Source organism: Doryrhamphus excisus, chromosome 21 (assembly GCF_030265055.1).
Source record: "Doryrhamphus excisus isolate RoL2022-K1 chromosome 21, RoL_Dexc_1.0, whole genome shotgun sequence".
Classification (NCBI taxonomy): Eukaryota; Metazoa; Chordata; class Actinopteri; order Syngnathiformes; family Syngnathidae; genus Doryrhamphus; species Doryrhamphus excisus.
The window spans coordinates 602,193-619,668 of NC_080486.1; the positions used below are offsets into that span (position 1 = coordinate 602,193).

The window sequence follows — 17,476 nt, forward strand, 5'->3', positions numbered from 1 at the left end:
TCTGCATGAGCTCCGGTCCCAGCTCCCTGTGCACCAGGCACACCCGATTCTTCAATTCTTTTGTACCTGCTGGCAAATCCTATCACTCAGCCCGGCCCGGATTGTCCCTCGGTTAATGGAAAGGCCATCCTCAGGGAAATCAGGGTGGGTAATAATAAAGCCGCTGAAGCCGCGGCCGTATTCCAAATATTCGGGTTGAGCTGGGTGACGGCCCAGAAATTTCTTGTTAAATAGTTGAGCTCTAAGATTTGTTTTCATGGCGCCCTGAGGGGGCTTCCAAACTCAGCAGCTGGGTTAGTGCGGCCCGGCAACAATCTAGCACTCGCTAACTCTCGCTTTATCGGCCGAGATGAAATCAAGCTGACACTTTTGAAATGAACTTTTGTGTTCCAAACGGTAAACCAACGAATGAAGTCGCTTTTCTTTCGTACTCGGACACAACTGTGACCTTGATCGTGTTGGTCCGCTACGCAACAAGGTTAGCTTCAGCTGATATGTGTTTGAAATTCCCGTATCCAACGTGTGGAGCATACAGTTTGCAAAACAAAAGGGTAAGAGGTAGGAGTCAAAAAAAAGGGATGTGCTATAGGGGTGCTATATGTGTTGGGATGCTCTACACTCCAATGTCCTTCAGAGGGAGAAATGGGGGGGGCATCTTTACACCGTACATCTGGTAAAAAACATCTCATGAGGAATTTAGTGCTGTTCCTGCCATCAACAGCACTGTTTTTTTCTGTTTGGACTATACTAAAATACAATAGAAATACTAATGAACTTACCAGTACTGAGTACTAGTACCGAGTACCAGTACTTGCACGCATCATCCCAGCCATCGGTTTGATGAATGCTCAGCAGAGCAGAGTTTGTTTTCCTCACCTCGTCACACTGGAGCTGATGAACTCTTTGTTGTCTCATCAAGGCTGCCCTGGAACCCGGGGGTGTGTGGGGGGGGGGGGGGGGGGTAGCCTGATCTAAATCTGTTCAGTCCAGTACCGGCAGCCATCACTCAGGTACTTTCTGCTTGTGGGCACCTCCATCCGATTGGCTCCTACTAGGTAGACGGTGGAGAAATCCAGCCTCCTGATTGGCCCTGGTGGAGGTGGGAAGGTTGTCACCCCCTCCCATGCGAGGACCGTGGGGGAGAAAGAGCATGTGTGGTGATGTTGGAGCGTCTATCAGTCTCTGACTTATCTGTGCACGTTGCCCCCCCCCATATAGATTGTCCTGCAAAGTGGCGGCACACAGAAGACAAGTTGACAATGTTGCCTCTTCATTTGACGCCCGGACTGGACCACAGTCTGTCTTTCTCTGGCGCGCCTGATTATGATGTCCATTCTCTCTTATCTGCTCGGCTCTGCTTGGTTTCTAATCAGTGGCCAGCACTCCAGCTACCAACCCCCCGCCCCCCGGACCACCGTAGAGAACACTGCTGCTTTTATTCCATTTCCCCAAGCACTGGCGCTCGGCTTCGCGCTTCGACTTGCTGACTCCGGACTTACTGTATAGACCTAGCATGTCCTTTTGCAGGCTATATGCCAGGCCTTAAAAAGTCTGAAATCCCAAACTTTGAATTAAAAGTCTGAAATGTAAAGATTCTCCACCATAAAATCTGATTTAGAAAAAGGCAGCTGCATGGAAACACAGAAATGGATCTTAAATTATCAGTTTGGTCTTTAAAAAGTCTTTCTTGTTGTTAGGTGCCATGTTTAGGTGCCTTTGTTCCCTGATAGTTCCTTTTGTTTTATACAGTATTCCCTGCTTTATCCTGGGGATAGGTTTCCCAGATGTACGTGTCCATGACGATGTCACATGGGCCTTCACAACGTTTCTTAGAAAGTGATCATCTAGTTTGTGTGTGACAAACCGGCGTCGATCAAACACTTTTCTTCCTCCCGACGTTGTGCGTGGCCAAAGTAACAAAAGAAGAAAAATGGTCCGATAATAGCAGCGTTATCATTCCCGTTCTTTTCCACGGCAAGTTCAAAAGAAGCGTGAACTTACTGATTGCGATCCCAATGCTAGCTGCACTCACAACACGTGAATGTGAATGTGATTATACAGTACAGCTGCATGGCTAGTCGTCATTAGAGGGGAGGGTCAGCTGGAGCCTATCCCAGCTGCCTTGAACGTGCTTATCAAGGCGGCAAACGAACGGCCCCAAACTGGGCCAATTATGCGGCGTGATTGCGTGATAGGATTACGGGCCAAGTGTCAGCAGAAAAGATGGGCTATCAGGGAGGCTGCAATCCTGCAGACAGCTGCACCGAGTCATTTAGCGCACGTTGATTGGATTCAGATACACACACCCGCCCTCCATCTGCTCTTCACAACAATAGAATATGTTTTGATGAGGGTGCAGTCAAAAGAAAAATCCATTCAAGGCGGATGAGAAAGTCAGAGAGCAACGTTTCTTCTTCTTTTTTTTTTCCATCCACCCTGGGAACAATGCATACTGAAAAGGCAGAACTTCTGAGTGTGTAGACTTGAAAATAAACGTCTGGGAGGGGGGGGGGGGCGTGCGCCATCTCCTGCCCTGACAACCTTTGGCTTGATTCAACATTGGCAAAGTAGAAAAGTAGAAGGTGCGTAAGCTATTTTGTTTTAAACTACAGATGTATGATGTGTTTTTAAAAACAATACCCATAACTTATAAGTGTGAAGGTGACTATACGGGTGTTATCTCATGTCCGGAGGGCTCTAATGATGTTAAAAACGGTATTTAGAAGGTCATAAAGAGGTTTTTTATGCTCTAACTACCACATATTCTTTATATAGTACATAAGGAATCCCACTTAAGCGCAATAAACGAGGGATTGTCATCGTGTACTCATAAAGTTGTTTCACTCAAACTAGTAACCTGGTGAGGTGTTTCAGGGGTGGTGCAAAGTTGCATTTTGGAAAGTCAATCCAAGCCGTAAAGGCCAAAGAAAGAAGCGAAGCGGTAAATGTCAATAGTAGAAATAATAGCATCTATATCATCGTGTTGACTCGGGATTGTCCTGACATTGTGGATTCGTGGTTGAACTCTGCCCGCCCCAAAAGGCTCATCATTATGCCGTCTAGACTCGCTGCTCGCCAAGAGGAAATGCCATTGTGCTGCATCGCCGTGTCATCCAACGCGAGCGCAGTGCAAAATACCACAGCTGAAACTATAAAGTAAAAGCCAATCAAACTATGAAATGAATGTGCTGCTTCCAATAAGTCAATGCTATCCTCCAATTTTCTGTTCTGGTAATAATGTTGCGTTTAGTGTCAACGTGTTGATCCATGAAGCGCCTCATGGAGGATGGTGTGGTACGAGCGCCGGGTGTTTCTTTGAGAAGAACGCGGGAGAAGGAGAAGAGTTGGCAAGCTGAGGCGGGCTGGCCAAGAATACCAAAGTTAGATGGCGTACGTTTACAAGTACACGTACAGTAATACCAGCTAGAAGCATATATGTATATTTTATAGCCTAATTATTTGGTTGGATTGGAATTGGTCTGCAGCAGCATCGTGGTGCATGCGGTTGCTACATCGGCCTTAGTCAGGTCTTAGGCTCAAATCCTGTATGCTATTCCCATAATCCTCGCACTTGTACTTCCTTCCACAGTCCAAAAAATACTTGTTAGGTTTATTGGAGACTCTCTGATAATTACTATGACATTATTCCCTCATTTATCCCTCATTTATTCTTCATTTATCACTTGACTTTTTGTAGTTCGAACAAATAAAACCTTTTATTAAATATGTTTTAACATTAGAGCCCTCGAGACATGAAATAACACCCCTATAGTGAGTAACCTTTGCACTCTTACCCAATATATTAGACATAATAAAAGAGAATCCAACACTAATTAGACATAATATAGACTCACACATGTTCCTTTATTACTTCCTGTTGTGTACAGTACTTCCTGCGGTGGCTATTGTCTCATCCAAAACAGATGTACTATACTGCATATAGAAGAAAACCGAGAGTGACACCATGTATTTACTCGTTAATGCCGGTTTATTGATGTACTGTAAGAGTATTCTCTGCGGGGAAGTCTGCGTATTTCAGCTTGGTGTCAGCAGCCCAGAAAGGCCATTATCTCAGTCCCAATGTCAATATTGTCATTTTTATGAATCTGATTAGTTCATAAAACGCCCGAGGGTTGGGGCTGGGATCCCGGCGGACTTCTGTGAACCTCGGCTAACATCATTTTCCAGTCCTTCCTGGCAGAGATCTGACATCGCCTCAGCCAGACGGCAGGTGAAAAGGATTTTTGGAATTAGTGTTTTCCCCCGTAGAGACGTGCCGATAAAGGACAGAATGAATGAATGAATATGGGAATGGGAATGAATATTTCCATACTGTACCTGCGCCGTGGCCATGTCAACATACACCAGACCTGTTTAGCGGCTCTGCAGTCTGCATCTCATGCGACATCACATCGGGCCTCCATCAAAATCTCATTCCGTAGATAATGCTGAGAAAATAGGATTTGGGATGGCTAGAAATAAATAAGAGCGTCTACGGGTAGGATGTGGGAATTGGGTTAATCCGTCACTGAGAAATGGTGATTGTTTGGAATGTGATTACTGTTATTAAAATACGCAGACGTGGACCAGCGAGAAAGGCTGGAGGGCCTTCAAGCCCCGTTCCAAACCTGTCAATCATCTGTCAGCAGCCACCTTGTGGGGTGGATGGGGGGGGGGGGGGTGTCGGAGGTCAGTTGTGACCTTAGGTAATTGGGACTGGTGGGAGGGAGCACCCTACGGTGGGTATGCAACATCTGGAACCTGTGAGCGGTCTGGTGGCTTCTGCTGAGGTCACTTCACTGGGAGGTCAACTCCCACAAACACCCTGCTCATCCAGGGCCCCCCCGACCCCCCCCTCCTCCGGGGCTGCATCGTCTTGTTAGCTGCAGACACGAGCATCCACATGGAACCGTTCTGTGAGACGGGAAAGAGCTTGTGAAAGGCTCTGTTGTCCCAGGGACAGGAACGTCACGGGGGGGGGGCGATGAGGGGGTTTCTCTCTTCCTTCCACCTCCTCTTGTTAAAGAATTTGACAAGTAAGATGAGTACGGTTGCCTGGTGGCTCGAGAAAAGCTTCAAATTTAAATAATCCTGCTGGGCTTTTTCTTTTACCAAAGACCTTCTCTCAGCTTTCGTCAATTTGAGGAGAATTTCTTTTAGGTCTGAGGGGATTTTTGTTCTTACCAGAACCTACCTTAGAATATTTTTATGATATTATCATTATTATTATTAAAACTCTAAACCAGGGGTGGGCAAACTACGGCCCGGGGGCCACATCCGGCCCGCCAAGTGTTTGAATACGGCCCGCCCAATCTTTCCAAAGTATTTAATTTAAAGTCAACATACAACCTGGCATCATGGCCTGAGCCAACCTTTTGATGGTTGTATCAATTTCGTTTTTTGACATGGTCTGTTGTTTACAAAGTGCTTCTGAAAAAAGAGACATAAGCACATAATAATAATACAAATTAAAATAATAATTATTATATTATTATTATAACTATTATGATTATTATATTAATGCTAATTATTATATTAATTATATATAATAATATTGTTATATTTGCATATTTTACATAATAAGAATATAATAATTATTATTTACATTTTATTTTAATTATTATAATATTTTATTATTTTTAAAATATTTAAATATAAATATAAAATAATAAATAATAATAGCAGATTGCATGACAATTTTACAGATACAATAATACCAGGTGGACTGTTACGTGTAAAATATATAGTTTGCCCCCCCCCCCCCCCCCCCCCCCCGGAAATTTTGTTATATCAATGCGGCCCGCGAGTCAAAAAGTTTGCCCACCCCTGGTCTAAACTGTAGCTGCCTGTACCCACAAACTGCCTGTATTATTATACACTCCAGAAACAGACGTTTCTATAAAACATCATCTTTTTTTTCCTTTTTAGAATACAGGCCAAGATGCGGGAGCTCCGGGAGAAGCAAGCAAAGGAGCGGGAATACGCGGAGATCCAAGATATCATCAGCCACACAACTCTAAGCTCGGACGAAGAGCACACCTACGCCGGCATCGGATCGTTGGACTCGTCGGTGGACGGCGGCAACCTGGATCCTTACGGCAGTCACCACCACTATCATCTCCCTCAGAGTCCCGAGGGCCCGCCCCCTTCCTCCAGTCCTCAGATCAACACCCCGCCTCCGGAGGCCATCTACGCTCAGGTCAACAAGCCTCGTAACGGACGCCCTGCACCTCCTAGCAGGTAAGCACAAAGGAAAGGTTGATGGTGACATGCAAACCTACTTGAGGGCAACAGGTAGACCAACTAGCTTCAGGTCTGGAGGTGTCAAGTATGGGGAACATCTACACGGCTTTGTGCCACTGAAACAGAATTCCCATGAATGCAACGTGAACACGGGACATGTTTCAGGGCTGCGTGAAATAATGGTGGTGACGATGTATACCCAATGTGCATCCTATTGTACTGAAGTAGATGACAAGTACTTGATAAGATGTAAATACTTTGGGTAGTACCGTGGTCATTTGGTGCCAATACGCACCATTTTCTCTCATGGATTTAAAGTACGCGTAAACTGAACACACACAAACCATCCATTTTCTATACCGCTCATCCTCACGAGGGTGGGGGCATGCTGGAGCCTACCCCAGCTGTCTCGGGACGAGAGGCGGGGTCCACCCTGGACTGGTGGCCAGCCAATCCCAGGGCACATATAGACAAACAACCATTCACACTCACATTCATACCTATGGACAATTTGGAGTGGCCAATGAAGCTAGCATGTTTTGGGAATGGGGGGGGGGGTACCCGGAGAAAAGCCACCCATGGGGAGAACATGCAAACTCCACACAGAGATGGCTGAGTGGAGATTGGAACCAAGATCTTCCCCATCTCCTGAATGTGTGGGCTACATGCTAACCACTCGGTTAGCACACAGTGCCCCCCCCCCCCCATAATTAATTAAATAAATAAATGACATGAATTGAGGGACAATGTGGAAGCTGAATCCATGTGAGCGTAAACACCGCTTTACAAACTGGACTTGGAGAGGACCTCATACGTAGACCAAGGACCTCATACATAGACCAAGGACCTCATACATAGACCAAGGACCTCATACATAGACCAAGGACCTCATACATAGACCAAGGACCTCATACATAGACCAAGGACCTCATACGTAGACCAAGGACCTCATACGTAGACCAAGGACCTCATACATAGACCAAGGACCTCATACGTAGACCAAGGACCTCATACATAGACCAAGGACCTCATACGTAGACCAAGGACCTCATACGTAGACCAAGGACCTCCTGGAGCACTTAAGTGATTGCTCTGATAAGGACATCTTCTAGAATAGTCTCTGGTTTCTATAATAGACCGGGTCTCGAGTCAAAGGCCTGTGATTGGCGGCTGTGGCCTCATGACCTTTGACCTTTAACTGTAAGGTAGATTGGCTATCTGTGTTTCCATGTTTGTGTCACCGGGACAGAACATATCTATGGTACGTAATAATGTTGCTGGAAGATCAGCGGAGGTACAGTCTCCATCTTGAACCCCCCCAGCCCCCCCATCCCCCCAGCCCGCCCAAGACAATCACAGTAGATATGACATGGTTATCTGGCCAGACGGATGACTAGTAGAGTCCAGGGTTCACCGGGCTATGGAGGGAGACATGCTGTGTTTCCTCAGGATAGAATCACCGTCTTGCAGCTATCTTAAATCCCCCCCCCCCCCCCACCCCCCAACCCCCCCCACCACCACATACACACAAAAGCAGACACTGACAGCGGTGTTTTTTTTTTTTTTACAGCGGCAGACTTAAAGATTTTGTGCCAGTGATAGACATGATGCTATTAAATATCAATAGACGCTGCAGGGATTGGGTATAAAAGCTGATTTTCCGTCTTTATTATCTCTTCTTCCGTCCCAAAGAAAATATGAAGAGTGATCTGCTGCGGGGCTTTGACTGAAAACACATTTGGCTCCTTCCCTAAGAGAAGTCTAATTGTGTTTAGTGTATTCACATTACATTTATTATCATTAATTCCCTCGGCCATCTGGCTAATGTTTGTCTTTCTTCCCCCTTTCAAATGTTTTTCAATCCAAATGAAAATACATGACACAGGTTATTACAGCGTATCTCAGCGTAATTGCTTTAGAGTAAATAACTGGAAAGACGAAGCTTTCATTGCTTTCCTCGTGGACTAGTTTGACGTCACCTTACATTTTGGTGGGATCAAAAGCTGTTCATGATGAAAATGAGGTCTCTTCTTAAACTTGGGTCGTCTGTGGCGTGGGCCGTGATGTGATGGGCAGTACCTCGTGTTTCCAACATGGCGCCCCTCGCTGCTTTGCATATCGTCCGTACGCCAGCCTGGCTGCGTGCCCGGGCTGTTTGTCTTATTGCTGCTTTCCAGATGTCATTCTTATTCCGCTCACAGGCCTTCCATTGGCAACGTGGGCTCCAAAAGCAGCTTGAACGGCATCCCGACTGCCAGTCATAGCAAACATACATCATTTGCATGTCTCCGTGAAACGCATGGACAAATACCATGAGCCCGCCGTGGTGTAGTGGTTAGCGTTATGGACTTTGGAGCGGACTCCTCAGGTTGGAATCTCCACTCGTAAGCATCATCGGTATTCGTCAGGAAGGGCTTCCGCAATTGGAAGGGCTCAAGAAATCATAATGCGGATCAAAAAGATCCGCTGTGGCGATCAGGGAAAAAAAAAGCCGAAAGAAGGAAAAAAACAAGCAATGGGACCTTGGAAATGGAATTCATCTCCCAAATTGGTGAGAACGTAAAGAAAATAATAAGAATCCTGGAGCCACGTTGATGCCTTGGCTACATGAAAGATGCTAAGCTATAATAGCATGTATGCTATACAAAATAACTTGGTGACAGCATGAATAATGTACTCGTGGGATCTCTTTTTATTATTCCATGATTTCAACTGTCAGCATGAAAAGTGAGCTGCTGGCTGAAAATGCCCCCCAGGTCGCATGTTGGACACCCCTGCTTTTCATGACTGATTTATGTGCTTTACATATCCACGGAATTATTATTTTCCATGTTGAATTCGCTATTTGCTTCTCTGAGGCCTGATAACTTTGGTTGACGTTGCCAAGGACGCTAATGATGGTGGCGGTTTGTTTACCTTTTATTTGCAGCTAAGGATCAAATGTGTAACAGTAAAGTTAATAGTTATAAATAAGCAAAGGAGGATGGAAGAATGTGGACAATGATGGCAAGATAAGATGTCAAAGGAATGAATAACTCCATAAAAGCTAAACAACTGAAAGATTACAAAGAAATGTTATTTATAGCGTTCCTAAAAAAGGTACGGTAATATCAATTGCTTCATTTGCTGCCATTGCGTGTTCTCTCTCTTTGGTCCATTTCACTAATTAGTCACCCAGCAGACCCTGGTTCAGGAGATGAGGTCTACATGGATCCAGCTGGGTGGACTTTTGCCTGTTTCTCCAACTGTATTCATTCAACGCTATCGTAAAGCATCCATACGTGACTCAATACGGTTTTCAAAGCGGCACACTTGTTTGTCCACCATGGATGGGAACACCAGGCCACAGCTGGATAAATTAGCCGGATCTACGCCGTTCCCTCTAATAGACCTCTGGTAATGGAGCCCTGATGGGAAGGTCACCATGACCGTAAAGGAGTGAGTCAGACCAGAGCCTATAAACCTTGGACATACAAAGACCTCGGCACCCCCGGCCCCCCCGGCGCCGTGCTCCTTGTGTTGTGTCAGCTTTTACTCTTCCTCATTTGGCGACTTGGAGCTGGCAGCATGCTGGATACAACTACAGGGCTCCAAAGGAATCAGCATTCTTTATTTGTGTCTACTTGTCTTTGAAGCATCTGTTGCAGGGGTGTCCAATGTGCGGCCCGGGGCCATTTGCGGCTTGCACCGATTTCTAAAAATCACATTGAAGAAGAAAACAAAAAAAATGACAACAAAATGTAAAAAAAATGCAATAATATTACAAGAATAGCATAAATAAAGAAAATCTTACAAGATTAAAATCATAATGCAGGGAAAATAATCTTGATGGCATAAAGTTAAAATATTAAAGAAAAAAAGCCGGTGTTGTTTTAAAGCTGCGATGTAAGAAACAAACTAAATCAGGTTGCAGAAAAAGCTATAATGTTATGAGAATAAATGTTATGTGAATAAAATCATAATTAGAGACGAACGTTTAGAAGAAGAAAGTTAAAATCAAAAATAACGTGAACATGAGAGCTCACGCTAAACGTCAGCTCCTGATTGGAAGCTTTACGTGACAGGAGAGCGGAAACAGCAGGAAACTCGCTTTTGGATAGCTCGGCTTCTCCTTATTTAGGAAAAGACAAGCCTAGCAAAACGGAATGACCTCATTTTTCGACAGGAAGCTGAGAAGCTAACCGTGCCATCTGCCGAGGGACCCCGGGGTTCGGGTGACTGGCACCGCGTGGTGCGTTGGAGCACGCCAGCCTGACAGGTGCCAGCCTCCGAGGGATTTGTGGGAGGCGGGCGTGAAACAAAGCCTCACCTTTTGAAAGCGTTACTTGATTGACTGGCGCTCCCATTACCCAGTCAGGTTTCCAACACCGCTCCGACTGAGCGCCGCCACGCTGGAAGGAAGCGGCGGGCAAAGCCGGGAGGAAAAAACAAAAAGAAATGGAGCCGATGGAGCTCGGTGGTTTGAAAGCTTCTGAAGTTGTGAGAAACCGGGATGCTCCAGAGAGTCTAGCGGGCGAGCAATGAAAGGGCGAGAACTCAAAGATCGACACTTAAAGGAAGACTTTGGCAGCAAACTCAAATACGGGCAAAAGCTTCCCTTGGCACGGACGGGAAATTGGATCAGGAGGTCGCTCGTGCATGTTCCCCAGCACATCCAAGGCTCGGTTAGTAAGACTAGTAGGACTATCTCCTGGAAGATGGTTGGAGTTCTGGGTGGCTTTGTGACTGAGGTACTGCAAAAGAGTCTTAGGACTTAAGACTGATTAGTTATTTTTCATGTAATCAGATGGGGCCTGATTGTGTTCTTTTCAGTTCTCGTCCGCCTCGGAAAGAACCACTGATGACACCTCAGACAGCTTTGCTTACAGCTGCCCATGAGCATTAAAGCCCGTTAGCATGTGGATCATCAGCGTATTTTTAAAGCCTACATGGTCTTCATACGGACCAGATTGAAGCGGCACCAGGCCCATCATCATTTAGTCGGATGGCCTTCATGGTCTCCATGGAGCAGTAATGCAGATGCAGACGAAGCCGCTATGATCCGTAATGTTCCGTCTCAATCACCCGGCCAATCAGAAACAAACATTTGTTATGTTTTCTCTCTCTTCCTTAGTTGCTTAATTAAGTCTGCAATCAACAATCGCTTGTGTGATTTTATTGTCTCCACTTCATGATGGGGCATCAAAAAGAGATTAACAACACTTTGTGACTGCGACATCTGTAGCTTTGATTAAAATTCTCCCTCTCAATAATTCATTGGTAAACAAATGAATCTTTTACCAGCCTTGCCTGCGTGTGGATTTAAATAACAGCTTGTAAGTGTCTAATAACGTTTCTTGTCCCCAAGCCATACGATGAAAAATGGATGGTCTCGTCTCACGGGGCCCTTTGCCTTAACCATACGCTCCGTGTTACTGCAGCCGGGCCCGGCCATCTTTCTTTGGACTGTTTGGGCAGCCATGGCATGTTCCTTCACCTTGGGGGGCGTTGCAAGGAAAGGAGAGGAAGTCTCGACGCTGCTTAGCGATCACTGTCCATTTCATCGGAGTTCAGGAATGCCGTCTTCATCCTTGGACCGACGTTGATCTCTCCGTTGAGTCTTCTTACATTTCACTTTCACTTTCTTTTACATGGTGCCTCCAGAAATATGGCGCTAGTCTGCTAGAAGGTGCAAACCAAAGCTCCTCACGGTCTTTTAGTTTTAGTGCAACTTTGGGAAAGTTGTTGTTGGTACGATCCAAATGATTTGGATTCCTTTACATACGTCGGCTTTTCACCTTCTCTTGCCGCTCGCTCGGTGCCGTGATGATGCACGCCAACGTTATCGCAGGGCTTCAACTCCGATAGCGATGTGTATCTCCGAGGCAAAGCAAGTGAATTATTTCTGTTTTCATTCCCCGCCACCCGCTTCAGAGAGAAGCCCCCGTGGGATGGATGTGATGGGATGGAGCACACACAAAGCAATTTATCCCCGTTTGTACCATTACGTTCATTTAAGAAAGCAAACAGCCTGAAAGCAGAGCAAGAAAGCGGGTGGGGGGGGGGTGGGGGGTACAGGGGGGTGTAGAGATGTATCGGCCCACCTCTCCTTCAACCCAACGTGAAGTGGATCAGGCTGATTAAGCTTGCATGTACAGTATGTCTTTTATCAATACTCCAGATGAAAGGCCTGGAAGACACGCGTGTAATACGTAATGGCGTTCACAAGAAGATGGGGGGGGGGGGGGGGGGGGGGGGGGGTTGATTCCGTCAGCACCAGCCTCGTTTTGCATAAAATAAAAAGGCTTAAGGGTTGGACAAGAGTGCTGCTCTGTCAGGTCACCTGAGCCAAACCCGTTTGAGCTCACCGTGGGACCTCATGAAACATGGGCGGGGCCGGCAGACGCGGCGAATGCCTGAGCGGCTGTAAAAATGCTCTTTGCCCGCCACGGCCATTTTAATGACAACACGCTGTCTTGTTTGTCTGCCGTAATGGCCCATGATGTCATCACACATCATCCTGGAGCCGCAGGTCTCCAGGCATCCGTCTCAAAGCAAATTACGTAAACGTCTTTCTGCTGTCCCCGCCGTGATTACCGCCCAAGGAAATAACCCCCGACGTTAATCACAGGAGCCATTTTATAACCTGGTCAAGCTCACTGAATCCACAGTTCTACTGTATCTGTGTACTGTATCTGTGTACTGTTGATATTATTATGGCATCGTCTCAGACCTCCTCATTTATGGCCTCTGTATGCACCCATGCACTCACATAGCACAACTAAAGTTGCACAACATCACACTCACATATATCTCATGGAAAAGTACTGAGGAGAAAATTGTTACTTGTAGTACTTTGAGCAGTAATTTGAGCAGTTTTTCACTTTGGGGTGTGACCCAGCTACTACAAGTACTACAGGCTAGACCAGGGGTGGGCATACTACGGCCCGGGGGCCACATCCGGCCCGCCAAGTGTTTGAATACGGCCCGCCCAATCTTTCAAAAGTATTTAATTTAAAGTCAACATACAACCTGGCATCATGGCCTGAGCCAACCTTTTGATGGTTGTATCAATTTGGTTGTTTGACATGGTCTGTTGTTTACAAAGTGCTCCTGAAAAAAGAGACACAAGCACATAATAATAATAAAAATTAAAATAATAATTATTATATTATTATAACTATTATGATTATTATATTTATTATATTAATGTTAATTATTATATTAATTATATATAATAATATTGTTATATTTGCATATTTTACATAATAATAATATAATAATTATTATTTTAATTATTATTTTAATTTTATTTTAATTATTATAATATTTTATTATTTTTAAAATATTTAAATATAAATATAAAATAATAAATAATAATAGCAGATTGCATGACAATTTTACAGATACAATAATTTTGTTACATCAATGCGGCCCGCGAGTCAAAAAGTTTGCCCACCCCTGGGCTAGACTTTCATTCTGGGCTCCTCCCCCATCGTCCTTGGGGGTGCCAGCTGCAGTTCATTGTTTATCCTTTTCAAAGCGTGCGTGATCATGGTCTACTTCCACGCAGCAATGCAGTCTGAGGAACCAGGAAGGAAATAAAAGCACCTCCTAATGGACTCTCTAAGTTCCGGGTGCGTTTGAGTGTGCCGACCATCACGGCAGAAGCGCTCCTGGGCGACCGGGCTATTCCGAGGCTCCCCAGCATCTTCCGCTGATGGTCTGTAAATGTCACGGTGAGAGATGGCACCCAGGAAACACTTGTCTTCTCGGCAGTGATTAAATATAAAGTATAATCCTCATCTTGCAGTTATATGGCGGCCATTAAGGGCTCACTGTAAGGCCAGGCTGCCTTTAGCCCGGATAATGGTCGTGTTTTAGTGCTAGTTTGGGACGTCAATTAAACCCGGCGTTGCTTTTACAGCTTTTTGAAACAAGTTGTTGCCGATCCATTTGGTGCCAGCGACTCTGTGATAAACCTATCATTTTCCAAGCAGTTTATCTTTAATGTGATGATTGTACAAGTACCATATTTATGCCTGGAGGCCGACGTGGCCGCGATCTGGGATCAGTCAAATGTCATCAATATTTCTCTAACGGATGTCACAGCCTGTCATTAGTCATCGGCGACCGAAGATAAGATGAAGATACGATTGGAAAATGTCTTTAACGGACTAGGGGGGCGTGTCCATAGTCTGTCGTAGTCACCTGATTGCGAAGGTCATGGCTGGGTTTGTAATGGAGGTCCATGTTGACATGGTTAAACGTGTCTGGGAAGGAGCAGGAGATGACTTGGTATTGGGTCTTGATCAGGAATGGAACTTTCCAATCATTGATCAGGTGTTCTGTCTGCAGAACACCGAGGCGCCATGCCGAGGCCATTTCAGGTTTTTTTTATTTTTGTACAATTTTTAATAGATCCCACAATAGCATATTCCAATGTTAAATATTTAGACACACTAGTAAAACCCACTAGCACAGCTGCTAGGTTTTATGTGCGCTATGATGCTAACAAACTAGTATTCCGTCCATCCATCCCGCCAACCGGACTACAAAGTCAACCAATCAATATGAAGGAAGAAAAAACCTCCCTGTATGATTTAGGTTATTGTTTGAAGAACCATGTTGCTGCAGTGGGGGTGTGTGTATGGGGGGGGGGGACCAATCCCGATATCCATCAAGGTGGTCATAAAAGTTTGATGAAAAGGTCAGGCCTCGGGAAGGTTCTCTAACCGTGACACAGTTAGCACAACCTAATTTACAACGTAGCACTTTGTAAAGTACGCGCCCCCGCACACACGCCCCCAGTGTGTATGTACATCATGGATGACGTCGGCTCCCGCCGTCTAACCTGAGTGGCGGCAATCGGCAACAGCATCCTTCTGGCTGCTTTTCCATATTTTGTCACGTCGCCTGTTGCACTCGCTGCCTTCCATTTCCTGTCTCACGTTCTTCAGTAGGAGACATGGAGAAGATGACAGCACGTAAAGCACTGACGCATGAGAAGAAAGAGGTGGGGGGCTTGGGGGGGTGCCCGGGTAGACACTTGAGTGTACCCTTGAATGGCTTTAGACTGTAAAATCCCACTGCCTGTATTTTCCCTAATAGCCTCTTGGGCTATTTCTGTCTGTCTTTATCTTGGGAATGAATGGGAATGGTAAAAGTGTGTGTGTGTGTGTGTGTGTGTAGGTGTGTGTGCGTGTGCATGCATGTGTATATGGGGTCTTTGTTGCCCCTCCAGATGGGGGAACCACGCATTCACACAAACACACCCTGAATGTGGAGCCTCCAAAGCTGATTAGTCCGAGTTGTGGTTTCCAATTTCAAACCCGTGACACAAATCCCACTTTTCATTTTCATGCAGATGCGGTCGGGCCCCCTCGCCGTCCCGCGCTGCTGCCGCTGCTGCTGGGTTGTGGGCTGGCGGGTGTTGACGTTAAGAGCAGGGGTGTCAAACTCGTTTTCATCACTTTAGCAGAAAATGAACAATTTGTTCCGTATTTGATCATATATTTTTATTTATAAAATACATTTTCTTCCCGTTTTTAACTAATTTTGAATGACCAACATTTGTTTCCGCCCCGAAAGTGTCGCTACAAAACATGACAATCATAAAATAAAGTTAAAGAATGATCCAAATAACAAAACCGCTAAAGTTAAGGCAACATTAAAAGTTGTACGTTTGTACGTCCTATACTGCAGTCTTGGCGTATTTAGGCTAAATTTCAAATAGAGATGAAAATACGGTTTTGCGTGCGTCTGGAGACGCCGCCGCTGATTGCTTCCGCCGGTAGGAATCTCACGGGTGACTTTGATGTCAGCTGACAGACATCACGCGACGCTGGTGACCTGGGTTCCATAATCGTTTGATTCACCGTGGCATTGAACGGACACCACTGTATCGATGGCGTGGATACGCGTTGGAATGGAAACCGAGAGCGTGTTCACACCTTCCTGGCATCGCTGGAGAGAAAGTGTAATATTGTTTTTACTGCAAGCCCATTTGTGATGGACGTCAGGCTGGTCACAGCTGATGCTCAGACAGCACACACTTTCTAACCAGGATTAGGGCCTTATCTCGGGCTTTGTTTTAGCCAGTGGGAGTGGAAGGAGGCTCGGCTGGTGGTGTGACTCCTCCGTCTGTGTCCTCTAACCTTGTAATCACGCTGGTATGTTGTGTCCTCTCCGTTCCCGTGCAGGGAGGGGAGGATGAATCAAGGGGAGCAACAAGGAGATGAATAGCCAGTAAAGGAGAGTCTTGCTTTCACTTTAGGAAAAGTTCATGTTAATGCATAAAATTTGGCTTAATTAATAATATTGCTATTATATCAGCAATTATTTTCCATACGTATTGGCTTGCAGGAAAATATGTTGACTGTTCACCACCCCCACTTTGGGCCTAAAAATGCTTAGAAGTGGTTTCCACCAATCAGTAGAGTCTGGTTACCTCAAAACACAACATTGAGGTTGTTTCTGGACACCATGAAGTACACTTTACTGAGTACACTTTGCAGGAAGTACATGTATGCGTACATGGTTGACTTTGTGCTGTGTCTAATTTATGTCTTATTTCCTCTGATTATTGGCTAACACGAGTGTAAAGGTCACATAACGGGACAGAAGAAAAGAAGGTCTTGTGTGTAACATTGTTTGACACCAATGGTGTAATTCCAGACACTGTTGCTATAGCAACCATATGACTTATATGTCAAGTACTTGGCACACCTTCTTCCTTTATGAAGAAAGAATTTGGAAAGGAGAATCAGAGCAAAGGCAGCTGGCAGAATGTAAACACGTGAGGATAGATGAATAGACGTGAAGTGTGGGGGGGGGGGGAGACCAAATGAAGCCGAGGTGATGGAAAGGACAAAGTGGACGACGGAGGAAGAGCACACGGCGAAACAAAGTGGCCCCCCGCCTCCCGCAGGCCGAGAGCGATTGTAACGAACATGGCTTCACTCCTTTGCCTTCCTGTTTGGGAACGCCCCATCCCATCATTCATCCCCGCCTCCGCGGAGCTGTGTGAGGTGCTTCCAGCCTCCGCCGACGCTCCATAACTCAAGCCTTGCTCTCCAAAGAGACACTCCTCAAACACCACCTCTTTCCACCTCCTCCCAAGCGCATCCTCCCTCCCCATCAGTGCCATCTTTAAAACAACCACGTAGGAACCAACAGCCTGCGACCATCGGGTAACGCTGCACATCCACTTGCCTTATTCTTGGCGGCCCCAGGCAGGGGGGGCTGCTGTTGC

At 45.7% G+C, this 17,476-nt stretch overlaps 1 protein-coding gene across 7 annotated transcripts in view; it reads left to right on the forward strand.

Moving 5' to 3' along the window:
* Window positions 1-17,476, forward strand: part of LOC131108418 (partitioning defective 3 homolog) — a 192,215-nt gene that overhangs the window by 129,503 nt on the left and 45,236 nt on the right. For 6 of the 7 annotated variants that reach the window (XM_058059327.1, XM_058059333.1, XM_058059332.1 and 3 more), the window contains one exon: window positions 5,929-6,240. In XM_058059327.1, the coding sequence (XP_057915310.1) occupies window positions 5,929-6,240 (312 nt within the window). Of the gene's footprint in view, window positions 1-5,928; window positions 6,241-10,408; window positions 12,335-17,476 lie in introns of those variants that run through there. The other variant, XM_058059334.1, reaches the window with a different exon arrangement.